The following is a 26,946-nucleotide window of genomic DNA, read 5'->3' as shown; positions in this document are numbered from 1 at the left end:
ATTGGACTCAATACTCCAGCTGAGGCCTAACCAGTTATTTGTAAAGGAATGTCTTGTCCCTGATGTCTTGAAATGTTGCTGTCTGTGAACCTGCATCTAACCACCCTACTCTGCTCTCAGTGTCTGTTGTTGAAGATCTGACTGCATAAGCTCAACCCCCATTCTCCATTTGTCCTCTGATCTCTATTCCCTTCAGTGAATGAGGTTCACTAGCCTTTGGCCAGGGTGCTAAACACAACTGTATGTGGCCAGTGTTTCATCTCAAAATAACTTTCTCTTTATAGATCTTAGAAAATTCCGATCGTACAAAGGGAGCTCAGTACGAGACCTGCTGCGTGCAATGAGGAATAAGGTAACTGCACCAGTTCTTCAAGTATTGCTACTGTTATCTGTAATAAAATGGCTCATATCAATGCGAAATGCTGCAAATCTGAATTATTGCAGTTATGTCTGCCAGTCAGGTGAGGTGCCACCTCTGACTGGTCAAAATACTAAGGACCAGAAACCTGGCCATCTCCAGAAAATGCCAAAGGCTTCAGGCGGTTGAGCGCCTGGAGGAGGGGAGTGGGACCCTCGATAGAGGAAATGCCATCAAAAGGCAGATGAACTAATCCTTGAACTAGCCAATGGCATCCACAGCCTGCAAGCTGTGACACAGCTGCAGTATCTAACAAGTCAACAACAACTTACATTTATATAGCGCCTTTAATGTAGTAAAACGTCCCAAGGCGCTTCACAGGAGTGATTATCAAACAAAATTTGACACCGAGCCACATAAGGAGATATTAGGACAGGTGACCAAAAGATTGGTCAAAGAGGTAGATTTTAAGGAGCATCTTAAAGGAGGAGAGAGAGGTGGAGAGGTTTAGGGAGGGAATTCTAGAGCTTAGGGCCCAGGCATCTGAAGGCACGGCCGCCAATGGTGGAGCGATTAAAATCGGTCATGCGCAAGAGACCAGAATTGAAGGAGTGCAGAGATCTCGGAGGGTTGTAGGGCTGGAGGAGGTTACAGAGATAGGGAGGGGCGAGGGCCATGGAGGGCTTTGAACACGAGGATGAGAATTTTAAAAGCGAGGCATTCCCGGATCGGGAGCAACGTAGGTCAGCGAGTACAGGGGCAATGGGAGAACGGGACTTAGTGTGAGTTTTGGATGAGCTGAAGTTTATGGGTGGAAGATGGGAGGCCGGCCAGGAGAGCACTGGAGTAGTCGAGCCTAGAGGTAACAATGGCATGGATGAGGGATTCAGCATCAGATGAGCTGAGGCAGGGGCAGAGACGGGCGATGCTACGGAGGTGGAAGCAAGCGATCTTGGTGATGGAGAGGATATGGGTCATTGAAAGAGCAGCCATGGACAGTCCGAAACATAACGCCAGAGTTCAGGTCGCTGCCTGATAAACAGGTGTGGAGGTCAGTCACAGGAGCTCTGACAATAATCGACCGATGATGTCTCTGTTGCAAGCAGCAGTTGTGCAGTACTGTTGGTGCTGTTGAGTTAAGAAAAGCCTATCAGAGCACTCATGGAATTGCAACCCTGGTTTATAATCCAGGAACCTCATTTAATTTGTCTAACTTTTTGGGTGCTGTAAAGGCATGAAGAACTCATCAGTTTTTCTAGTAATCTTTGTCTCCTCTCCTATTCCACTCCAAAGTGCTAATTTCCTATGGTTTTAACATGTTTGTCAACTATGGCAGTTAAGTGTCCGATGTTCCCCATGACAAAATCTGACTTTAAATGTAACCCTGTGGGGAAGGGACTGAACCGAGAGCAGCACTTCTACAAAGGGTGGGATAGAACATGACCGAGCCAGTCATCCTGATCTTAACATGTTCATGGCGGCAGACTAATTGTAGAGTACCATTGGCAAAGATTTCAGAAGCAGATCTCCAGGCCATCCTCTGTAATCAGGAAGCTAAACCTTTTCAAATCACTGGTTAGGCCCCCAGTAGGAGTTTTGTGTCCAGTTGTGGACACCACACTTCAGGAAGGATGTCAAGGCCTTGGAGAGGTTGCAAAGGAGATTTGCTAGAATGGTATTGGGGATGAACGATTTCAGTTACATAGAGAGACTTAGAGAAGTTGGGGTTGTTCTCCTTAGAGCAGAGAAGGTTAGAACCATAAAAAAGATACAGCACAGAAGGGGGCCATTCGGCCCATCGTGTCCGTGCCGGCTCGAAGAACAACCAGGTGCCCATTCTAATCTCACCTTCCGGCACTCGGTCCGTAGCCCTGCAGCTTACAGCACTTTAGGTGCAGGTCCAGGTACTTTTTAAAAGAGTTGAGAGCCCCTGCCTCTACCACCAATTTGGGCAGCGAATTCCATACACCCACCACCCTCTGGGTAAAAAAAGTTTTTCCTCATGTCCCCTCTAATCCTTCCGCCAATCAGCTTAAATCTATGTTCTCTAGTTCTTGAACTCTCCGCTAGGGGAAACAAGTACTTCCCGTCTACTCTATCTGGGCCCCTCATAATTTTGTACACCTCAATCAAGTCTCCCCTCGACCTCCTCTGCTCCAAGGAAAACAACCCTGTCCTATCCAATCTCTCCTCGTAGCTGCAATTTTCAAGCCCTGGAAACATTCTTGTAAATCTTCTCTACACTCTCTCCAGAGCAATTACGTCCTTCCTGTAATGTGGTGACCAGAACTGCGCACAATGGGGAGATTTGATAGAGGTGTTCATACCTATGAAGGGTTTTGATAGAGTAAATAAGGAGAAACTGTTAATAGTGGCAGGAGGGTCGGTAACCAGAGGACACAGATTTACGGTGATCGACAAAAGAGCCAGAGGCGACATGAGGAAAAAAATTACGCAGCAAGTTGTTATGATCTGAAATGCACGGCCTGAAATGATGATGGAAGCAGATTCAATAGTAACTTTTAAAAGGGAATTGGATAAATACTTGAGGTGGAAAAATTTGCAGGGCTATGGGGAAAGAGCAGGGGAGTGGGACTAATCGGATAGCTCTTTCAAAGAGCCGCCACATTGGGCCGAATGGCTAATAATGACTAAAGGAGTGGAACCTTGGGGCAAAAAGTTTTAAATATTAAATGATGATTAATAGAGTTTAATGGCACTTTGATCACTTTTATATTTCAATGATTTGTAGATGGTGTGGGTCTGTTGCTCTTAAAACATTCCCCCAGGCTCTTCCACCCCCCCCCTCCCCTTTTTTCCAGTGTCTGGTCTTCAAGAGGCCACATATCTCCTGAGGAGAAGGGGCTGGAAGGAGCTCGGAAGTGTGTGAGTCTGAGGCTTGGTGATGTCCTTCTGTTCCTGTGAGAGTATGGTCTCCAAACAGCAACCTGGTTAGGACTGGCAGATTAGTGGAGAAATGACTGTATCCCTGCACTCATCTTTCAAATCATTTGATAAACAACAGTTTAAGATCCTTTTTTTGATTTGTTTCTCAATGTCATGAAGTTTGGTAGTTTCTTTGTTGAAATCGCCTCATTGTGGTGACTGGAAAGTTACCCAGGCTTTAAATCTGACTATTTGATTGATTGCAAAGTAGCAGGTGATTTGACAAAATATTTTTGTTACGGTGAGCTATTTTACTGAAAGGTTTTAGAAGGTGGAGACACCCTTATGAAAGTGCAGGGAAATGTTTGATTCTTTATCTCGTATGTCTTTTACATATTTTGCCTGTTATATTTTCAGAAACACCACTACAGGGAATTGCCTGAGGAAGTGCAAGAAACTTTGGGCTCAGTCCCAGATGAGTTTGTTCGCTATTTTACTTCCCGTTTCCCCCATCTATTACTCCACACGTATTGTGCGATGCAAATCTGCAGCCCGGAGAGACTGTTTCATCCTTACTACTACCAGGAGGCAGCAGAACCGAGACATTTAGCCCTGTCGGTCACTGACAGCTTTATATAAACCAAAGGACAGAAGGTCAAAAGGGACATTGTTTATTTCCAAAATGCATTCCAGCCACAGGGCCTTGTAAGAACTTGCACAGCAAGTACAAAGAGACTACGTTTGGCAGACAGACATTTACGGAACGAAGAAGTCGCCAAACTACTGCTTAAGTGCCTTATGAAAGCTGCAAATGATGTGCAGGATAAGCTGAGGCAAAGTGTAGATGTGGTTTTCCAATTTATGGAACTGCAGTCTGACTGCCACAATGTTTTTAATACAAGAAAGTATTTTCCTCACAGGAAAAAAAATAGGTTTTTTTTAAAAAGTAAGAAAAGTCATGGTGACACCACTCCTGCACCGTCATGGGCATGTTGTACTCTTTCATGTTTCAGGGAAAATTTTTTTAAAGTAATCTTCAGAAGAGATGATCAACCATGCTGTAAGCCTGAAATACAGAGCAACTTGTTCGTTCTCCGATGCTGGCCAGGTTTGCGTGGTGCGAAGTTTTTTTGGTTATGGTTGGCAAAATTATGCCAAGTCAGTTTGATTCTTGTTATAAAGATTAGAGCAGCTGGTACACCAATCTGTGGATTAGTTCACCCATATCAAAAGGGCGAAATATTCAATCAAATTAGCACAGTATTGTGACCCATAGCGTTCCCTGGTCTGTGGGTACTGAAACAGCAGTAAGACAAAATATAATGGATTCAATCCCCATATACAGGAAAGTGAAGAATGAATGATAGTTAATCAGTGAGAGAGTGATTATCCACACAAAAAAAGGACCGTTGAAAGCTGTGCTTTCAGACCTGCATGAGCAGGCTTTTATACTGGGACACTGTCCAAAATAGAAGTCTGGTATTTGTAGCTTTATGTCACTGTTCTGTGTTTGCAATATAAATGTTTTTTCATCTTAAAGTCCAAAAACTGAGCATCAATTACCAGGTTTACATGTTGCAGATTAATCTCTCTTATTTCCAGTGTTTTACCCACACACTTGAACAGTCCACATGTCTGATAAATTGGCACAAAATATACAGAATAGATTGTCTGTATTTCCGTCCTTTGCCTATTATTACAATATATGGCAGATGTATTTTGTGCCGAGATGTTCTGGGAATTGCAGAGCCAGTGGATTATCTCCTGTTGCACTTCCTGTCTAACTTGAGTGAAAGATCTAGACCATTGTCTTTACAGGTGAAACTTATGTGGCATTAAATCATTTCTCCCTCCTCGTACTTTCCTATTTCATCCTCCACCCTCGCTACGCATTAATTCTGATCTGAGATAGCAGGCAGGCATGTGACATTATTGCAGGTCCCCCACCGCTGTCGATCTGGGCAGTGGGAAGGGTGATGGAAGCAGTTGTGTGTCCAACCCTCAATGTAAAATTCCCATCCTATGGATTAAGTACCAGGGCTCTGCTTAATGCTTCCCTGACAGGGCCATGATCATAGACTCATGTAGGGAACATGCAGGCTGGAACTCCTATTACAGCGCTGATGTGGCATGAAATGTTGCATTTAATTTAAGCCTATTTATCGAAAATGTGTGCTTGTGGTAAAAGCTCAGTATTTGGTGCTTACAAGGAAAAATCATTATCTCACTGGACAGTGCAGCCTATGATTTAATTGTCAAAGAATCTTTTTTAATGTGCTGATAATTGAAAGCAGTAACTTATTTATTTATTGGGGGGGGCGGGGTTACCTTTATATCTGGTGAGTGATAGTTTTGTCTTTTCAACGTTTAATGTGTGTTCAAAGCTTATTTTAGGGCACTTGTCTCCATCTTTGGTTTGAATTTGTTTGTGTCTGCAGGGTAGGATGAGGTGGATGTTTCTGCTGGGTGTGAAAGAAGTGGCAAAAATAACCAGCATTGCCATCACTTTTTAAAACAAAATGTTTGAAATGTGATTAAGTTTCATTCTTTTTTATTTTGGCATTTGCACTAAAATGTTTGATCTGCCATCAAGTTTAATGCAATACATCAGCCTGGCCGCGTGCAGAAGCTGGCTTTAAACAGTTGATACAGTTCCTTAAACACAATGTTTACTTTTGGGATGTACGCCATGAATCTGAATTGCTGGTGACTCATGATTTCCATTCTGAAGTCATTAGGAATTGTGATTTAAACAATCAAAGTGCACTTTTCAAATCCATTTCACTCGTCGCAAACAAGCCCCAAAAACACCGCTGCAGCTTTCCATTTGTTGTTCCAAGTGTCAATCCCATTCCTGATCAGTTACAGTACTCTCACTGACATCAGGTCAATTCCAGTCTTTAACCACAGTGAGTTCTTTTAAGGATACCTGGCATTTCAAGACTGAGATCGACAGATTTTTGTTAGCTAAGGGTATCAAACAATATGGTGAATGGAATTGAGGTACAGATCAACCATGATCTAATTGAATGACAGAACAGGCCTGAGGGGCTGAATGGCCTCCTCTTGTACCTATGTTCCTGTGTTCACAAGATACAGATGAGGAAGGCCAGTTGACCTATCCTAGACCCTCTATCCAGAAAGAATCTGCAGCCTGGTGCTCACCCACCCAGTCACAGCATCAGCATGGCACATTGGCTGAATTCACTTCTGTACACATGCACACCATTTTCTACTTGGAAAGTGATTTGTTCACAAGTCTAGTTAATTAATTCTATTTTTAAAGTGCAAGAATAATTGAAACTGATTTTTTACAAAAATGAGGGTGCCTGGTGCTATAGAACATTAGATCTCTAATGCACTGTACCATCAAATTGTACGTGGGGTCACACTCTTAATTCCCCATGTGATGAATTCCATTATTTGCAAGTATCCTAACTGGTGCAACATGCCATTAGCAGAGTGTTGCATAACTTGTACAAGATGCCATTCAACATTTAGGGCACTAAATTTAATTCTGGCACACCTTATTCTGTCTGCTGTTTGCTCTTCTGCTACATTGGGCATATCCTGAAAACTGTACATACAGGAGTTAACACTGTAATATAAATGAGCTGCACGGTATCAGATTTGGGGGAATTGTCAGCTCTTATCCAGTGCTAATTGTATTCACTATAAAATAACAGCAGCAAGTACTGATTATTTAAAAACAATTAGCATCTCATTTCCCTAAATTAAAGATACACTGAGATATGCTACAATGTTTAACTTTTTTTCTTTCACAAATAGCAAATTCCGATTTCGTCCAGCCAAAGTGCTTTTATTGAAATGTCTGTAAGTTAGTGGTGCTTGAAACCAAAGGTAGTAAAACGGGGGGTGCCCTACTGATGTGACCTGCTGCCATCAGTTAGCTATTTCGGTGGAAACTGTTTACAGTAAACGATACTTAATCTAGTCTTGGCCTACCCCCAAAAATAATAATTGGACATTGTTCGATTGAGTGCATTTAGATGCTGTGAATGAGGTGATGGATCTGTACAGAAAAACAGCTAAGCTGATGGAGTTGTGGGCAGTAAGAGAACTGAGATATTCTGGTGACTCCCTAAACCACAAGTTCATTAACTGCCAGTGCCGAGAGATAGGGTGTTAATCACTCTGGACCAACTGTTGTGTGAAGTGTACTGAGCTTATGGATACGTTGTATGAAGTCCGCCAATGATATGCAATAACTGTTTTGTAAAGATTGTATCAGTTGCTGAGGAGAAGATATAGTAGCAATTATGACAAAATGGTTATCATCTGGCTGCAAGGGCCAGTGATAAAGTACATGTTTGATCCTGAAAAAAGTCCACAGTCTGTACATATGTAACATGGCTTTAGATACATTTTGAAAAGCATTAATGATTCAGGATGTGTGCAAGGAATAGGCAACAACTGTAGAACAATGCTCTTTTTACTGGGACCTATTATTTATGAAATACATGTCTTGAGCCTGGAAGATTCCAATGGTAAATCATGCTTTAAAATACTGGGAATGTAATTTTTTTTTACTATCCCTCTGGGTTAATGCAATAAATATTAAAATATCATGTCTGTTTGTGGCTTGTAGGTGATGGCACCTGTTATTTAACTGAAATGTGTATGGCAAGTTGACGTTACTTAAAGACACTGACTCACCAACAGGGCCCATCTTAAGAATCAAATAGCTACAAGGAATTATCACCAACATTAAACTTTTGTGCAGTCCATCTGAGTTTTTCAAACTGATTATTGAAAGATGGTGTTGGGCTGGCCCCATCTGGAGAACTGTTGTCTAATCATGGATGGATGGTATTGTCCTTCAGAAGCTTTGGAGGCAACTGGGAAAGATGATTCTGAGCATCATTGATTTACCTTATAAGAAAAGGTTAAAGTTGGGCTTGTTTTCTCTGAGAGAAGACTTTTAGCTGGTCTAACTGAAGCTTTCAAGATTATGAAGGAAGTTGACCAAGTAAATTGAGATAAATTGTTCACAATGTTAAGGGTCAAAATACCAGGGAAGACTAGTCTAATTTTTTTAAAAATTGGAACAGAAATCAGGTGGAATGATTTCACCCAAAAAGTAATGGATTTGTGAAGTAAGTTACTAGGAAAGGCCATTGAAGTAGACAGTATAGGTTCAAGAGGCACTTACACATGTTTTTGGTGAATGTATAGATAAGGCAGGTTGGTAGGGCTGATCTCTGAAAAAGGAAATGACATGATGGACTTTTACTGTTGCTCATTATTTCTTATCCTAGCATTTTAGAGTGCAGGCAACAGAGTTACTGAGCCCAACAGTGTGAGGGAGCTGAATTAATGTTAGTGCAGCTAATCATTAACCTGAGGATATTTCAGTAAAATCAAAATTCTTCACTGTATCCAGCACAGTAAAACTTTTAAGTCCATGCGTCTGGATTGTCATCACTTGGTGCTGAAAAAAATATTAACAAAACTGACTAAAATCGCAGAATAAAACAAAAAGATGTTTAAAGCTGATTGTAACTTTGATTTTTATGTGGTGCAGGTGTTGACGCCTGCGCATTAAGCTGCTTTTAAAGTAACAAACCTTTCTCTCCTGCCCTGGCACCATCACCCTTTATTCTCCAACCTTCCACTGGTTTATTACAGACTGTTACGTACAGAAGGAATCCGTGCATCCTTTATATTTGTACATTAGCTAATGTTTGGGTTAACCATAGACAAGTACGCTCCTTCGGGGCAGCAATATTAACCATCCCATATATCTTTAGCAAGCTCCACTGCCTCGACTATTAAGACAGACAATAGTTTGGCTGGTCTTAATAGTTTTTAATATAAATGGGGCATAATCTTAAAATTAGAGCCAGGCCATTCAGCAGTGAAATCAGAAAGCACATTTTCACACACAGGATGGTGGAAATCTGGAACTCTCCCCCAATGGGCTGTGGAGGGTGTGTTAGTTGAAGCTTTCAAGATTGACAGATTTTTGTTGGGTAAGGGTATCAAGGGATATGGATCAAAGATGGGTAAGTGGAGTTGAGGTACAAATCAGCCATGTTCTAATTGAATGACCATGATGTGGAGATGCCGGTGATGGACTGGGGTGGACAAATGTAAGGAATCTTACAACACCAGGTTATAGTCCAACAGTTTTATTTGAAAATCACAAGCTTTCGGAGGCTTTCTCCTTCGTCAGGTGAGTGAGGAGGAGGAAGCCTCCGAAAGCTTGTGATTTTCAAATAAAACTGTTGGACTATAACCTGGTGTTGTAAGATTCCTTCTAATTGAATGACGGAACAGGCTCAAGGGTCTGAATGGCCTACTCCTGTTCCTAAGACCTATGCCCTCAAATTCAACATTTCCTCCTCTTATGTGTGAGCTGTCACAGTGGGAGAGTTACTCACAGTAACTAAGAAAAGCGGATTACAGGTACTTTAATTTGAGTGCAGTAGATGTCACTCTTTAAGTATAGGTGGAAAAGCAAGTTGTGATGAGGACACAAAGTGTCTGCAAAGGGATATTGACAGGTTAAGCGAAAGGGCAAAAATTTGGCAGATGGAATATAATGTGGGAAAATGTAAAGTCATCCACTTTGGGAGGAAAAATAAAAAAGCAAAATATTATTTGAATGGAGAAATACTACAAAATGCTGCGGTACAGAGGGATCTGGGTGTCCTCGTACACGAAACACAAAAAGTCAACATACAGGTGCAGCAGGTAATCCGGAAGGCAAATGGAATATTGGCCTTTATTTCTAGAGGGATGGAGTATAAAAGCTACAACTGTACAGGGTGCTGGTGAGACCACACCTGGAGTACTGCGTACAGTTCTGGTACCCTTATTTAAGGAAGGACATACTTGCATTGGAGGCAGTTCAGAGAAGGTTCACTAGGTTGATTCCGGGCATGGAAGGGTTGTCTTATGAGGAAAGATTGAACAGTCTATACTCATTGGAGTTTAGAAGAATGAGAGGAGATCTTCTTGAAACATACAAGATTCTGAGGGGACTCTATAGGGTAAATGCTGAGAGGATGTTACCCCTCATGGGGGAATCTAAAACTAGGGGGCATAGTCTCAGAATAAGGGGTCGCCCATTTAAGATGGAAATGAGGAGGAATTTCTTCTCCCAGAGGGTTGTGATTCTTTGCCCCAAAAAGCTGTAGAGGCTGAGTCATTGAATACATTCAAGGCTGAGTTAGACAAATTTTTGATCAGCAAGGGAGTCGAAGGATATGGGGAAAGGGTGGGAAAGTGGAGTTGAGGTAAAAATCAGATCAGCCATGATCTCATTAAATGGCAGAGCAGGCTCGAGGGGCCGAATGGCCTACTCCTGCTCCTATCTCATATAGTCTTATGATCTTTAGAGGTTAGACTCCAAGTCAGAGATCTGCTACCTCTCTCGCCTCTACACAGATCTGAGGCCTTTTCTGGTATGTGTTTTTTTTTCAGATATATTAAGTGTTGCTGGTTTTCAGGTTTACAGCCAGTGGTAGCTGACTGGTACATTATGTGTAGAATCTTACAGCACGGAAGGGGGCAATTTAGCTTGCCGTGCCTATGCCGGCTTTGGAAGAGCTGCCCAATTTAGTCCCACTCCCCAGTTTTTTCCCCATAATGCTTCAAATTAGTCCTCTTCAAGCCCATGTCCAATTGCCTTTTGAAAGTTCCTATGGAATCTGCTTTCATCACCCTTCCAGGTAGCGCGTTCCAGATCTTAACATCCCTCTTTGAAAAAATTTCTCCTCATTTCCCCTCTAGTTCTTACGCCAATTATTTTAATTCTATGACCTCTGGTTACCAACCCACTTGCCAGAGGAAACAGTTTCTCCCTATTTGCTCTATCAAAATGCCTCATAATTTTGAATACCTCTATGGGTCTCCCCTTAACCTTCTCTGCTCTAAGGAGAACAATCCCAGCTTCTCAAATCTCTCCACATAACTGAAGTCCCTCATCCCTGGTATCATCCTGATAAACATCCTCTGTACCCTCCCCAACACCTTGACATCCTCCCTAAAGTGTAGTGCTCAGAATTGTACACACACTCCAGCTGAGGCCTAACCAGTGATTTGTAAAGGTTTAGCATAACTTCCTTGTTTTTGTATTCAATGCCCCTATTTACAAAACCAAGTATCCCATACGCTTTCTTAAAAGCCTTATCAACTTGCTCTTTTACTTTTTATATGTTTATAAAAGATTTTTGGGTCCCCTTTTATGTTACCCATTAATCTTTTCTCATATTCTCTCTTTGCCCTTATATCCCATAAAATCTGCCTGATTTTCTATTGTATTCTGTACCTGACATTTGTTATAAACCTTTTTCTGTTTTATTTTAACCTCTTTCCTTTGTCATCCAGGGCGCTCTAGCTTTGGATGCCCTATCTTTCCACCTTTATGGGAATATGCTTGGTTTGTACCCGGACTATTTCTGCCCTGAAGGCCTGCCGTTGCTCATTTACTGTTTCCTTGGCCAATCTTTCTTTCCAGTCCACCTGTTCTCAATCCCTTCTCAAATCACTAAAATTGGGTCTCTTCCAGTTGGGTATTTTCACCATTGATTTTTCTTTGTCCCTTTCTGTAACTTCTTTAAACCTTATTATGATCACTATTACCCAGATGTTCTCCCACTGAAACACACTCCACTTGCCCTACTTCATTCCCTAGAACTAGATCCAGCACTGCTTCCTTCCGCGTTGGGCTAGAAACATATTAAGAAAGTTCTCCTGTACACATTTTAGGAATTCTTCATCCTCCTTGCCTTTTACACTTCCCCCCCCCCCCACCCCCCAGTCTATATTAGGGTAATTGAAGTCCCCTACTGCTCTATTATTTTTACATTTCTCTAAAATTTGCCTCCAGATTTGCTCCTCTGTCTCCTTCTCACAATTTGGGGGTCAATTGTAAACACCCAGCTTTTCTGTGTACCCAAATAGATTCAGTCTTTGAACCCTCTAGTATTATCCCTGATCAATACTGCCACTCCCCCCCCCCCCCCCCCACTTTGCTTTTTTTCCTTCCCTATCCCCCCTGACTACATTGTAGCCATAATGTTTAGTTCCCATTCATGCCCATGTTTAAGCCAGGTCTCCATTATAGCCACTATATATCATTACACAATGTGGCAACATGTGTATACAGCTCATCAACCTTATTTGTAACACTCCTCGCATTAACACACATACATTCCACACCATGCGAGTTTGCTTTGCTTCTTTCCTCCATGTAATTCCTGCATTTTCTACACTATTCTTTTATTCTGTTTGTCCCTCCTAGTTTTCTATGCACCTTGTCTCTCCTCTCTGCTGCTATGTCCTGGTTTCCCTGCCAAATTAGTTTTAAACCCTACCCCCCCCCCCCCCCCCAGCCCCAAGACATTGGTCCCAGCCCTGTTCATGTGAAACCGGTCTGGCTTGTACAGGTCCCTCCTGCCACAGGAATCTGAAGCCCTCCCTCCTGTGCCACTTCTCCAGCCACGCATTCACCTGCACGATCTACCTGTTTCTATATTCACTAGCAGGTGGCACTGGGCGTAATCCAGAAATCACCACCTTTGAGGTTGTGTTCTTTAATCTTTTTCCTAGATCCTGAAACTCTGCCTGGAGGACCCTTTTCCTACACACGTCATTGGTTCCAACATGGACCACGACTTCTGGCTGTTCCCCTTCCCCTCGCAGAATGTCTTGCACCCGTTCAGTGATATGTATACTTACACTAATACTTTGGCAGGGTGTGACACTTCTGAAAATCTCATGGTTTTATGACATGAGTTTGCGGCTTCTAAATTTGTTAAATCGGATCTTTTAATACAGATTTCCAGCATCTGCAGTTTTTTCGCTTTTTACCATTAAAAATGCAAGTTGTAGGGGAGTCTTTCTCAAATCCCATCTCTTCAATGGCACCTTGACTCCTTTCAGTGTCCTCTGAGCTGGGGAAGGTCATTCATCGCCATTGACAACATCTCGGTTTTAAAAGGTGACCTATGTTGATGTATTTCACTCTTAAGATCAGCATTGTTACAGATGTTTGTGAACATTATGTTTTTCGCATCATCTTGCTGATTGTAAACCTCACTCCTGCCCTGATTCGGAATTTGATAACCTCGAATCCTACATGTTTGAACAGAGGGGATTGTTGGTGAAAGGCGATCCATTTAATGGTCTGTTAAATCCATAGGCGTTTCCACGGCTCCGAATTAGCTTCAGTTTCAAGTCTTTCTGGGTTCGGAAACTGCACCAGGAGGAAATGGCGCTCAATTGCCATCTCTAAAGGTACCAAAAAATAGAAATTAGTGTTGGAGTATTGTTACTGAACTTTCTGTACAATAATTAGTTTAATGAAGAAACTTTTTGCTAAAAGTTGACGAACGTCCCCCGATGTTTTTTCGGACCCGCCTGGGTTGGTCTGACTGTCTGTTCCGGGATCTGTGGTCCCAGACTCTCAATTAATGGGATCTTTCTTCCATTTTGAAGTGTTGATAAAATGAGCAGACATCTTTTAATTAAAGGGTTTGTGCTTTTCCCTCAATGAATTGAATAAAAAAACTTAATTAAATTAAACGAGCCGAGTTGTGTACTGTAACGCATCATTGAAAGGTGTGGGTGTTTGAGAGATGCCAGCGATGAAATGGCTGAGATCTTTAGATTCGGATGGTTTCCTTGATCTACAATCGAGGAGAGAGGCAGAAGGGGGTTGGGAGGGAGATGAAGTGAAATAGGAGGGAGTTAGAGGTGAAAGGGAGGGGAGAAGAGATGGAAGGTGAGCGGTTGAGGGTGAAGATGGATTCGGGACGGAGAAGAGGTGAGAATGGTGGGGGAGAGAGTAGGAGATATGGGAGGATGGAGAGGGGAAGAAATGGAAGGCTGGGAGAATAGTGGAAGTGAAATAGGGGAAGAGGAGGAAGATGGTGGGGTTAGTTTGGGGAGACCTTAGCTCAACCTCCCTGTCCACTCCCCCCAGAAAGGAGGAGATTGATAGGGAGGAGAGAGATGAGGGGAAGGAGGAAGATGGGGACAAGGGTAGATAGATGTCGAGAGTCCATGGGAGATGGATGGGAGGGGGATGGGTATAGAGAGTGAGGAGGGGAGAGGTAGGGGGAGGAAGGGAAATGGATATGCAAAGTGAGGAGGGGGAGATGGAGGGGAAGGGGTTGATGACAGGGTGATGAGTGGAATACGGCCAAGGTTGAACCTAGTATGAGAGAAAAGATAAACCAAAAAATAGTGAGCAGATGACTTCAAGACTGGATTGTATGAGGAAAGGAAGACTGAGCAGTGCCCCAACAATGTGCCTCAAGATGACTCACTATTGCACAAATTTGTACGTTTCCAGTTCTTCTGGTAATCATCACTGTTGCCTGTTTAAGTGAAAAGCCCAACTTATGGGCAGTTTTGCTCTCTGGACCATATCCACTAAGAATTTGGTTGTGAATGTGCAGCCTCATTTCACATCAAATCTTTACAGTCAAGAAAAGCCCTCGATCTCACGTGGACAATATTTTAACAGTCTGTGTGTGCTAACTCACTGTGATGAGGCCACATGTGAGTATTGCAATGGATTCCAAACATAAAAGGTGTCTAGAATGTTAGGAGAAGATCATTTAGAAAAGAATGTAATTCATGTTGTTGTGGTTTAAATAGAAAGCAGAACATTTAACTATCACCAATGCTTTTGTCCTGCTAACACTGCTCTTTACAGATTACGTGGAAGTCAAAGTTCATTTGGGGAGATACAAAGCTGACATTTTTTTTTAGAAGAGGGTATCTAATTCTGCCATGTTGGTAGTGGTGTATACTGCATAAAGTGGTCCCAGTGACCATCAGGAAGGCTGTTCATTTGAACAGTTTTTTTTAAAACAGAAAAATTACTACTCCCTGTTGCATCAATGTGTTGATTAATTTGTGCGGTTTCTTTTCCTAGAAACTGAACTGAAGCATTTGATTGCCACTGGTACAAATAAAGTCTCCAGAATCATAATGGGTAGGTGTGAAAGTAGCTAATCATAATTTATAATGGATGCATTAAATATTTTATTAATCCTATAAGAAGTACTGGTTGTGAATCTACTAATAGATATCTGCCATAAGTGACTGTTTCATCCCATTTCTGAACATTGCAGAGTGTCTTGTGACAATTAAAGCTGCATATCGCAGTTCTTACACAGTCAACATTGTCTTCTACATTCATCATCCTCCCCACACCGAGGGATAGATTGTCATCAATGGAATTGAAATCAATGGAATGAAAATTAGACTGGTTCTATAAAGGGCAGGTAATCTGCCCCACCAGACTATCGCCCAGGCAGTGAAGACAAAAATCTACACCCCACCCCCCTCCAGCTTAAAATCCACCATCACAAAGAACCTTGGAGGAATATTACGAGAGCGTGTATCTCTTCAATAATATGTTGAGATAGACACAAGACACATCTTACATCATCACACCTCCCATTCTGAACCTTTTAAAATGTATCCATTATGCAACCTCTTATAATGGTGTTTCTCTTCAGTTGTTTTCTCCTATTCCCTGCATAAGTTATTTTTGTGCTGGTTCCACAAGATTGGTGTGAATCTAAGTTCTTACTGTCACTGCATCTGAACATACCCTATGGGTAAGGGAATGTTTCCCTCCTGTGAGTGTTCTCCCTACTCCCCTTGTCTTGAACATCTTGCTCTTTGTTCAGCTATAGGTTGCCTAAACTAATTTCTAATTATGGGGAGGGAGAATTAAATTCACTTTAGCAATTCTGAACAGTTACGTACTTTATTGCAATTATAACGTCTGAATCTTTGCCAGGAAAACAAAAGTCTGAAAAAGTGTCCAAAGCAATTACAACAGCCTTGATTGCCTTGGTCACATGTAAGAAAAATGATTTTGGTGACTTGATTATTGGGGGAGGTGAAGGGGCTGAGATATCCAAAATCTGCATATTTGTGTGGTGTGCTATATGCTGCATAATCTTGCCATTCAGAGGGACACCACATAAGGAATGGCCCTATGACAACAATGGATGAAAAGGGACTCCAATAGCTTTCACCAATGGACAAGAGGCAGTATCAGCACAGGTTTGCAAAAACCTCATTTGCACCCATGCTAAAGCAACGTAATTGAGGTTCTCCACTTAAATTACCTATTGGAAATCACCTAAATAAACTCACAAATCAATCACTGTTCACATAAAAGTGTGAAATATGCATAGAGAGAGAGATCCTTGTATCCGCCTGAAAGGAATTCTGTGTTCTGGAATCCCCCCATTGCCATATACAATAATTGTATAATATCACCATTGGTACTGCTGTCCTGTTTACTCATAGATGCCAATAAACTGGTTGAGTTATTGTCCTTCAAGGTAAAATAAACATGGGAAAAACGTTCACCGGATTCAGTAATAGAGCAGTCGTTCACCACCTTTCCAGATCCTCTTCTAATGTCAGTTCCTTCAGCCAAGGACCTCCTCGGATGTTTGCCTGGTAGTTGAATTTAGTCTTTTTGGGTTTTCATACTTTAAACATTTTCTGATCTCTTGCCAAGTTCTTTGTTCGTTCAGATTGCATTCAACTCACGTGTCACCTTCTCCCAGGCCTCCTCCAGTTGTGTGAGTTGTGGAGATAAAGAACAGCCCTAAAGATTATAGACCACCTTTCCTCAGTAAAGTGGGCTTTTCTGCTTTGCTGTGACGTTGTGGATATTTTCTGGTCCGTTATATCAATGTCATTCACGTGCAGTGATTTACGGTGAGCAAGTGCTTCATTTCTTGCTACTTTGGTTGCTTAACTATAATTATTGCAGCTTTGGCTGCCCTACCTTACCACCAGCTGTAAGTTCAGATGCTGTGTTTCAGTTTACAGTGTTGCTGTCTGGGCAGAAGGTAAAGGTGTTTACTAACAGGAAACTGTCTCAACCTGCCTGAATACCATCTATTGTGTTGACCAGTTAACATGACTACCAGCCCATAATTTAGTGAATCAGATTTATGTATAAAAGCTACCTCAAGTGAGTCCCAAAAGTGTTCATAATGGACAAGTTTCTCTCAATTATAATTCAGTAATTCCTGTCAAAATTGAATGATAGTCTTTTTAGACATGCCAAGTACTATGAAAGGATATTGAAAAAGTAAATGATAATTTTGCATGTGGTGTATTGATTTTTGCTATTTGAATGGAATCATTTTGTTGCTTAACTGTTCATAACCTTTATTCAAACAGTTTATAGATAATTTTACAATTTGCAAAATATGGGTGCTGCAGGCAGCTTGGTACATAGGATACTCAAACTGTCTTTGGTTTCAATTGTTTTCAGAAGAGTTAAAAAAGCTACGATTGGAAGAATGGAATGAAAACCATGTGCGAACCTGGTTAAAATGTATTCGGGTCAAAGATGCACACATACAAATGTTATACGAACAAGAAGTAACTGGTGCAGTGCTGCAGGTGATGAACGAAGACGATCTTAAAGATCTGCACGTAAAAAAAGGTCAAATACAACTGATTTTGAAGAAAAGGAATGAACTATTGAATAGTCAGACTTTAGAACCAGTCCCGTGCAGTACAAGTGAAGTAAGAGAGAGAGAAAAGGCTTCTTTAACACAAGATAGTCATAAAGGTGCTCCTATTGAAACACTACAGCCAGAGACTCTGCCAAGCAAAGAGAAATTAAAAAGCCAGGATCACGTTACTGCGTTAGCATTAGATGCCCCTGACAGTTCTGCTGGTTCACAGCACACAAGCACAACTGAAGAAAGTGTAAAAGAAAATAAGCCTCATATTCGATGCAAACCTTGTCCATTTGGCAAGGACGATATCAACTTTAAATATGTAAGAAACCAAGTTCTTCCACCAGAAACTGGGGTTATAAACTTAATTTGCCCCTGTCATGAATATAAATCTCTTGCCAAAGCTGTAACACTGGACAGACACCGGCTACAAGTAAAGTTTGCTCGTGAAGTTCTCAAATTTGCCTCTGGATGCATGAATGTTCGAACTAATGGTACAATACATTTTGGGGTTGAGGATAGCCATGGTAGATCTGGGTACACACATGGTGAAATAATAGGTGTACGTGTCACAGAACAAGATATCTATGTTGATGCATTGGATTACATAGAGAAATGCTTCACACGTCATGGTCAGGATGCAAGAGTTTGCATTCGGCCACCCAAATTTGTGGAAGTGATTAGCAGAGGTGCAAGCGAGGAAAGATTTGTTATCGAGATTGATGTGAACTCATCAATAAAGATTGTGAAAAGCAAAATTTATAGAGTTCGTCTTCCAAATTTTAATGAAAAAAAAAATAAAGTAGAGTATGAAAAAGCAACCATCTACAGAAGAAATGGAGCAAAAACTGAGCCCATCTGTGAAGAAGACCAGGATGAGTTTGTTTCAGATATGCAAGAGAGAGACACAAGAAGAGAAGCAGCAGAAAACTCAGAGGAGCCAAGCAACAGAATCTATGAGGATCTTGGAAGAAAACTATCAGTTCTTCTAACCGGTGGCAAGAAGTACATGGATAACAGCCAATGGTACATACTTGTCACGAACAAATGCAAAACAGAAGATTTACAGAAATTAAATTTCTTATTACACATGAATATTTTTTGTGTGTTTGATTTTGATCCTGATTCTAAGACCGATGGCTTCTTTGAACACTATCTGAAACATCACACAGCCAATGCTCACTTCTTACAAGATTACAAATATGAAGACAGAGAGAGCACGAGCGACTTCGAGAGACGTTTGTGTTTGTTTGATCAAATAAGCTGGATATTTTGCAATGGACGTAATGATTATGACGGTGATGAAAGACCATGTGATGAGAGTACATGGGTGATTACCAAAAAAAAGCACTTGAAGAAGCCAATTTCCCTGATCTGCAATGACATTCTGCCACCTGGTTCTTTTGTTGTACTTTTCCTCCTTTTGTCACCAGTAGAACAGCCTCAGGTGGACATATTCAATGAATTCTATGCAGAAATGAATGGCAGAAATGACATAATTTGTATTGCAGAGTGTGAAGAAAATTATCAGAAGTGGGCCAATCTTGCACAGCCCTCATGCAGTATTGAAACTATTGACAAGATGAGTATTGTTGGGATGAAACTGAACCATGTAAATGACACAATCCAAACTATGCTGCCAACATTAATAGACAGTGCCCGGCATTTACCAGTATCGACAAAGGGTCTGTGTTTACTCAAAACTGCAGATGAAGAAAGAATGTTCACTCTTGAAATATTGAGTGTAGATCAGTGTGAAGATTATAAAGTTGACCTTCAGGATCCTGAATGTAAGACACAAATCACAAAAATTGAGAGAGACTTTTATCGGGGTGGTAAAGTCAGTTGGCTGAATTTCATGCTAGCAGAAAAAGGATTTTGTGAAGAAGTTATACAGCGGGATGCATACAAAGACGTTGTTAAAATTATAGATGGAATGCTAAGGGGCCCACCAGTGAAGCAGTTAGTTGCCACAGTACACATATTTCATCATCCTGGCAGTGGAGGAAGCACCCTAGCACGACAGATTTTATGGAATTTTCGAAAGGATTTGCGATGTGCATCTGTCAAGCCATCATATGCTGTTGGGAAAGTCTGTGAACATGCCATCCAGCTGCTTGAATATGAAGAAAATGATATTAATCAGTGCTTGCCGGTGTTACTACTTATTGAAGACTCTGATGAAGATTACTTTGATGAAATTAAGCATGAATTAATAGCTGTAGTTGGCTGTAAGACAGTCAGTGCTGTGAGGCCTCTCTTCATACTTCTGAACTGTAGGAGATCCCATAATCCTGAAAAACAGTGTAAAAACAGCCCGGTAGAAACGGTTGCTGTCACTCACAAATTAACAGAGAAAGAAAAGAGATTGTTTTCAAACAAGCGTAAAAAACTCGAGGAACATTTTGAGCCAGAGTTTATATTGACTTTTGTTCTAATGAGTGAAGAGTTTCAGGAAGAGTACATCCAGGACTTTGTGAAACATTTATTAGAAGGCATTGACCGCTCTTCTCTTATCACTAGACTGATAAAGTACGTTGCCTTACTCAATCACTATGTGGAGAATTCAAACATTTCACTGTCTCATTGTGAAGCATTTTTGGGTCTTGGTGCTCAAATAGATCACTTGCGCCAGCAAAGCTTTGAAACCTCCTTGACTGATCCGGCACGCCTTTTGTTCATACACTTCAGGGACTGCACCACTGAGATTAAGTCGATCCGAATTGTACACCCACTTATTGCAAAGGAAATACTGAATCAGTTATCAGATCAGCCTCTGAATCAAATTGCGATGGACCTTCTTCAGGAAAAGGTATTTTTTAAACACAGATTTGCCCGTGATGAGTTCATTAAGTTCATTAGAGACTTGTTCATACGACGTCACAAAAGAAGTAAAGGTGACAGTACAGATACCGTTTTTTCTCCTCTTATCGAAGATATATGCAATGAGGAGAAAGCTTCAAAAAAAGCTGTGGATGTTCTGACAGCAGCTTATGAATGCCTTGGGCAAGATCCATATTTTGCACAGCAACTTGCTCGACTGCATTACATGTACAAAAATTTTGTTGAAGCTATAAAGTGGGCTGAAGATGCAAAATGTCAGTTGCCATTTAATTCTTACATATTGGACACAGAAGGGCAAGTGTACAGAAAAAAGCTTAATGCACTGTTTGATGTAACACATTTGGAAAATGAAGAGGTTACTCCTGACAAGCTCACAGAAGCAATAAGAATAGCACTAAAGGCGATTGAGTGCTTCAGGGCTGCTCAAAAGGCAGCACTATCAGAGGCAGATTCTATGAACAATTCTGGTTTCTTTGGTGAAGTAGAGGTTGGATGCCATCTATTGCAACTTCTTTCACTACTGGACATCTTTGTAAAAGATAAAGATGGCAGCTACACAAAACTGGCAAAGTACTTTCTGGGTAAAGATATTCCTGAAGAAATTAAAGAACCTTGGAAAGACTTCCATGGTAAATTGAAAGGCCTGCAAAAAGGAATAAATGAGGCACTTGAATGGATATCTGAAGATTCAAGCTATTTTCAAACCAATAAATGTGAAGATGATGAAGACGAAACCAGTAATACAGAGGACCATTCGTATAATCCTAGGAAATGGCTAATAAAGAAGACAAGAATCTATGCACGTTATTTCACTCTTACAGAACAGGAAGAACAAAACTTAACACAAAGTTCAAATTGTTCTTTATACCCACTGGTAAGACACTTTCAAATTTACAGAAATGGTGGTGGAAACATTACATCAATTTTTTCACTGCTTTCTGACCAAAAGGCTGATCGAGCTACAGAAAAACTAGAAAAAATAATCTCCATGTATCCTGAAGACCCTCAAAAAGAAAAACTAGATCTAGTTGATCTAATCAATTTCACACTGAGTCATATTGCACTAGCATGTGTGGCACCACGGTCTTCAAAGCTGGTGACATATCAGAGACTGAGGGAACTGTGTCAGCTATTTTGGAAAAAAAAACATAACAATTCAAGTGCCTGGTTTTTACTTACACTGTTGTATTGGCCTGACGAAGCCTATGACAAGGAACCCAATGAAGTGAAAGACAGAATCTTAAATACAGCACTTGAAACTATGAAAAGACTCTATGACATCAAAATGAAGAACTTACCTTCCAGAAAAAAGCAGATCTATACTCATTTTTTCTTGGGAAATGGACATGGGTTTGACAAAATTGTTCATAAAAGTTTGCTTGAAAAGCTTACTGCTAAGCCCCTAAATGAAAGAAGATTGAAGTGGCTTACTGGAGATGTGTGGAAGAACACCAACGTCACCCAAAAGTTGAAGCGTGTTAAAGGATGGACAGAAGAGGGAACCATATTTGTACGTGGTCACTGCAGGCAGAACAAGATCAGAATCTTGCCATTGCACTTCCCATCAATGCCTCATGGCAATGAGAATGTGACCTTTTACCTAGGGTTTACATATGGTGGACTCTTTGCTTATGGTATCCAAGTGGAACATTAAACTGAACTATTAATATCCCCCACCCACCCCTCCACCCCAGACGTGCCTTTCTCTGCTGGAATTCCTGGCCTACTTTGGTGGGACCTGTTTATTTTAGTGGAATACTTGTCATATATTATTTCATATTTCTGCTAGTTAAACAGAAAGTTTGTTGTATTTTACTTACAAAGTCTTAGTCATAATTTTAAACTATATAATATACAATCACTAATACTTCAAAAATGTTGTCAAAGTTGAGGAATTTTTAAGAACAGCTGTTTTAAAACCATTAGGCTCTCCACTGGGAGACCTGATTTCAGATTACAATCTAGAGTAGATTGTCTGGGTTAGAAGTGTAGCCTCTCCTGCACTATTCAAAGATCTTTCTGCTAGTTTAACTGAGGGTGGGGGCAGTGATGGCATCCATGAAAATTGCCTGGACTGACCAAGGAAGATCATATGGATGCCAAGAGAAAATGGAGGGAAAATTAGAAAAAAGAAATGGAATATGTATAATTATTTTCTTAACATTCAACAACAGAATACTTAAGCAGTGCTTTACTATCATAGGAGATGTTGTGTTATTAATATTTTTCTTTTGAGTCTCAGATTTGATGCATTTATGTTTGTTTTACTCATCATTTTGTTTTAGAAAAAGTACAAAGTAATTAGAGAAATATTTACTTAGCTGGGAAAGTAAAATAAATATTGAATTAATGTAGTAGAAGGAACAATTGCTGTAGTTTGAAAAAAATGGTTGAAAGCAACTGTTATTTCTTATAATTACCTCTGAAATAATAGTCATTTGATAGTTATTTTAGCACTTTTTAAAATTGTATTAAGTGCCTGCAGAGTCACATGTCTAGCCATCATTGGGCACCATCAGCAGAAACAGTCCATTCAATAATCTGTTGTTTCATTTAGCTGTTTCAAGATACCTGGAGAAATGCTGTGTATGGTCATTTTTAGCCATTTATGCGGTTTCTTTGGGGGTGTTCCACCTATCTCTTGCCAGAGAACCCCCACAGAAATTCCAGGTGAAAGTCTTTGCTGAAATAATGGCCCCAGAGAAATTTCACAGGGCTAATTACATCACATTTGTAACTGTGCCGGGACTTGTAGCTGCCTATGTTCTGCAATGCTGACCCTGCATTAATTTGCAGGTCAGCTCATTTAAATACCCATTGCCGCATATCCCATGTAAAATGAGAGTACTGTGCTGAAAATTAGAATGAAGCCTTTAAAAAGCCCAGATTGGCTGAAGATTGTAGAACAAGGCAAAAACTGCAAATGCTGGAAATCTTCAAAAGGATAAAATGCTGGAAGCACACAGCAGACCAGTCAGCATCCGTGGAGAGGACATAGGAGTTAACATTTCAGGTGTAGGCATTTCATTAGAACTTTCCTGAAAAGGTGCACTTAATTTGTGCTGACTTACTCAATCAGATGATTAGGACTTGCATAGCTATGTAGGGCCCCAGAGGCCTGATGTGATGCGATGTTCTAGGTAATGGATTGAAGGATTTGTCATTTATTTGAAGGCATCATGAGAGTTGTGACAAAGGTAAACTGTGAGAAACAGATGAGAGGACCTCATTGATCAGATGTGTTCTGTTGTCTTCGGCAAAAAAAAATCTGCTGATTGGAGGACCCCAATATGCCAAAATCACAGTAAATCTGTGGCCTGTATCTTTCCCTTTGTTATAATAGAGGTGTTGAAAATTAAGTGCTGAACTAACTGCAATAGATTTCTTGTTCTCAATAAAAGAGCAAAACAAAAACAAAGTTGTTTTCATTTTTATGTTACGTATTCCATGCTGGTCAATTTCTGAGGAATTCCTACAATTATCATTTTGTTATCTGTTTGGTTTATTAAAATATAATACTTTTGCAAAAACATTTCTTATAGTTTATATAAAATTAGATTAATATTTGTGGAGGTTAAATTCTCAATGCTGTATTAAATCAGCCGCTAGCTATCGGACTTTACAAGATGGAGGTTTCACTCGGCTCCATGCACATGAAAGGGGAGATTTTATAATAGGCTTTGTTCTTGTATGAATACTTAACATGCTCATGTCAAATTCCTCTCTGTTACTTTAACACAGATATAAGCCCAAAGGGTAACAATAGTGCTGTGAGGAATGTGCTATGAGCATATTAACTGCTTGCATAAGTACACTACCAATCAGAAAATCTACCCTGAAATTTCTTGAGCAGTATCATTCATCTGGAGCTTCCTAGTACTGCACAGTGTATTTCTGCAATACAATTCTCTCCTTATTTTTGGAGTAAATTTAATTTGATAAAACACTAGTCTTACAGAGAAACTATTGGACATTTTTAAGTTATTATTGTTGAGTATAACTGCTTCTCCCACAGTAAATACTACTAATTTATCCAAAATATGCTAACAGGAATAATTTATAATGTGTGGCGTTGTAAGGACATTATGAGATTCCATGGTTCTATTGGTACCATGGTGCAATAGTTCTCATTTTCCATATAAAATTATTTTCTGCGTAACTTGAGATTTTGGTCCAGCTGTACTTTGGGCTGTGGACCGTGTCACCCAGGAGGCTTTTCTATGAAAATTCACAGCTGGGTTGAGTGTGTGCCAATTAAAAAGCCTTAAGGTTGTCTATCACCAACGTTTAACAGTGTAGGGCACTCAAGGAAAGTAGCCCAAAGCAGCTATCTTTCCTACAGCACTCATTTTAAAACTGGCATGGAGAGTACCTCAATGAAAAGAGGAGTGTTATTTTAATCATGGTTTTGAAATGTCAGAAGCAAGAAGCATTGGACAGAATCGAAAGTTAACATATGGAATCAAAGTGATTATGTTCTTTCTGGCTGTGTAGTGTTGCTCAGACTGAGGCTATGCATCTGTTCAGTGCCCACTATTCAATGAGCTTGTCATACCCTGCAAACATGTGTTGAAGAAAAACAGACTTGCCCTGTAGTAACAACTAGTTTAAAAAAAAATTAAACTATTCCACAAACAATCAGAAAATCCCAAATTTCCTTATAAAACATTAAAAACAAATGCAATAGGACTCTGCAGAAATACCTCATCTGACAGTCACCCTTTGTGCTTGTGAGTTATGTCTCCCTAATGTTGCTTGTCTTTGTACGTTTTGATTAACCATGTTCCAGTGTAATCATTCCGCCCACCTTTAGTACTGGCTCTATTCATTCTCAGATCCTGCACACCAACAGCAATGTAAAGATCAAAGAACTCATTACAGCATTCTTTTGTCCAGAATAAATTCTTATGCTTGTTCCAAATCTTATTTGTAAAATCTTTTTATATATAAAAAAAATCCTTGAGTTGGTAACAATATATTTGGTAACTGCTATTCTTCCTCCACAGGATGGTACTGTAATCTTTTTAAAAAAGTGTAAGAGCACTTGTTATTCTATGAAGATTTACCGAGTCTCTATAACAGCAACTGTGTTGCATGATCCCTCTTTGACCTCTCTGCAGCATTCAAAATGGTCCACCACATCATTCCCCTCCAAAACACCTCCTCCATTTTCCAGCTCAGTGGGACTGCCTTCATGTTCCATTCAGCTATCCGATCATAGCCAGAGCATCTCTACCAATAGCTTCTCTTCCAACCTATGCACCATCACCTCCAGCCTTGGCTCAGTGGTAGCACTCTCACATCTGAGCCAGAAGGTTGTGGGTTCAAGCCAGGACTTGAGCACATAATCTCAGCTGACACTACAGTGCAGTACCAAGGGAGTGCTGTACTGTCAGATGCCGTCTTTTGGATGAGATATTAAACTGAGGTCCCATCTGCCCTCTCAGGTGGATGTAAAAGACTTCCCTGGCACTATTCGAAGAAGAGACTTGGAGTTCTCCTGGTGTCCTGGCTAACATTTATCCCTCAACTAACATCACTTTTAGTCATTTATCTCATAGCTATTTGTGGGACTTCGCTGTGTGCGAAGTTGCTGCTGTGTTCCCCTACATTACAACAGTGATTATATTTCATTGGAAGTGAAGTACTTTGAGGTCATGAAAGGCTCTATTTAAATACATGTTTGTTCTTCTTTCCAGAGTCCCTTAAGGATCCATTTTGGCCCATTCTCTTCATCAGATTCTAAAGCTGCCCTGTGGTGACATCATGTGCAGACCATGGAGTCAGCTTCCCCATGTCCACTGATGGTTACCAGTTCTACCTCTCAACCTCTCTCCTGCCTCTGCTTTCAAACTGCTTGTCCGACTTCCAGTCTTGAATGAGCCATAGCTTCCTCCAGCTAAATACTGGGGAGACCGAAGTCATCATCTTTGGCCCCCCAGCCATAAACTCTGTACCTTACCAACAATTCCAGCCCCCTCCTTGGTCGCTTTCTCAGGCTAAAGCAGACTGTTTGCAACCTCGAGCTGAGCTTCTGACTCCAAATCCTCTCTGTCACAAAGACCGCCTTCTTCCACCTCTAATATTGCCCGCTTCCACAACCACCTCAGCCTATCTGCAGCTGAAACCCTCTTACATGCCTTTGTCACCTCTAAACTCAAATTACTCCAGTGCTCTCCAGACCAGCCTCCCAACCTACACCCTCCATAAACGTCAGTTCATTGAAGCTTTGCTGCCCATATCCTACGCTGCATCAAGTCCCGCTCACCCAGCATCCCTGTCCTTGCTGACCTACATTGGCTCCCAGTCCCAAACATCTCAAAAATATATACTCTTTCTTGTGTTCAAATCCCTCCATAGCTCCTTATCTCT

At 40.8% G+C, this 26,946-nt stretch overlaps 2 protein-coding genes and 1 long non-coding RNA gene across 4 annotated transcripts in view; 2 read left to right on the top strand and 1 right to left on the bottom strand.

Moving 5' to 3' along the window:
• Positions 1-7,833, top strand: part of LOC137341032 (serine/threonine-protein kinase/endoribonuclease IRE1-like) — an 85,352-nt gene extending 77,519 nt beyond the window's left edge. For both annotated transcript variants that reach the window (XM_068003876.1, XM_068003875.1), the window contains exons 21-22: positions 285-352; positions 3,662-7,833. In XM_068003876.1, coding sequence (XP_067859977.1) covers positions 285-352; positions 3,662-3,883 — 290 coding nt within the window. In that variant the 3' untranslated portion in view covers positions 3,884-7,833. The remainder of the gene's footprint in view (positions 1-284; positions 353-3,661) is intronic.
• Positions 5,685-26,946, bottom strand: part of LOC137341033 (uncharacterized) — a 42,312-nt gene continuing 21,050 nt past the window's right edge. Inside the window, exons 5-6 of the long non-coding RNA XR_010966942.1 lie at positions 12,953-13,504; positions 5,685-8,696 (exon numbers count right to left, since the gene is read on the bottom strand). This is a non-coding gene — a long non-coding RNA (uncharacterized lncRNA). The remainder of the gene's footprint in view (positions 8,697-12,952; positions 13,505-26,946) is intronic.
• Positions 13,289-23,992, top strand: samd9l (sterile alpha motif domain containing 9 like). Its single transcript, XM_068003873.1, has 3 exons — positions 13,289-13,510; positions 15,159-15,218; positions 17,538-23,992. The coding sequence occupies exons 2-3, from the start codon at positions 15,215-15,217 to the stop codon at positions 22,226-22,228; spliced, it is 4,695 nt and encodes a 1,564-aa protein (XP_067859974.1). The 5' UTR covers positions 13,289-13,510; positions 15,159-15,214; the 3' UTR covers positions 22,229-23,992.

The sequence above is a fragment of the Heptranchias perlo genome, chromosome 23 (genome assembly GCF_035084215.1).
Source record: "Heptranchias perlo isolate sHepPer1 chromosome 23, sHepPer1.hap1, whole genome shotgun sequence".
Taxonomy (NCBI): Eukaryota; Metazoa; Chordata; class Chondrichthyes; order Hexanchiformes; family Hexanchidae; genus Heptranchias; species Heptranchias perlo.
This window is presented reverse-complemented; position numbering and strand designations above follow the sequence as displayed.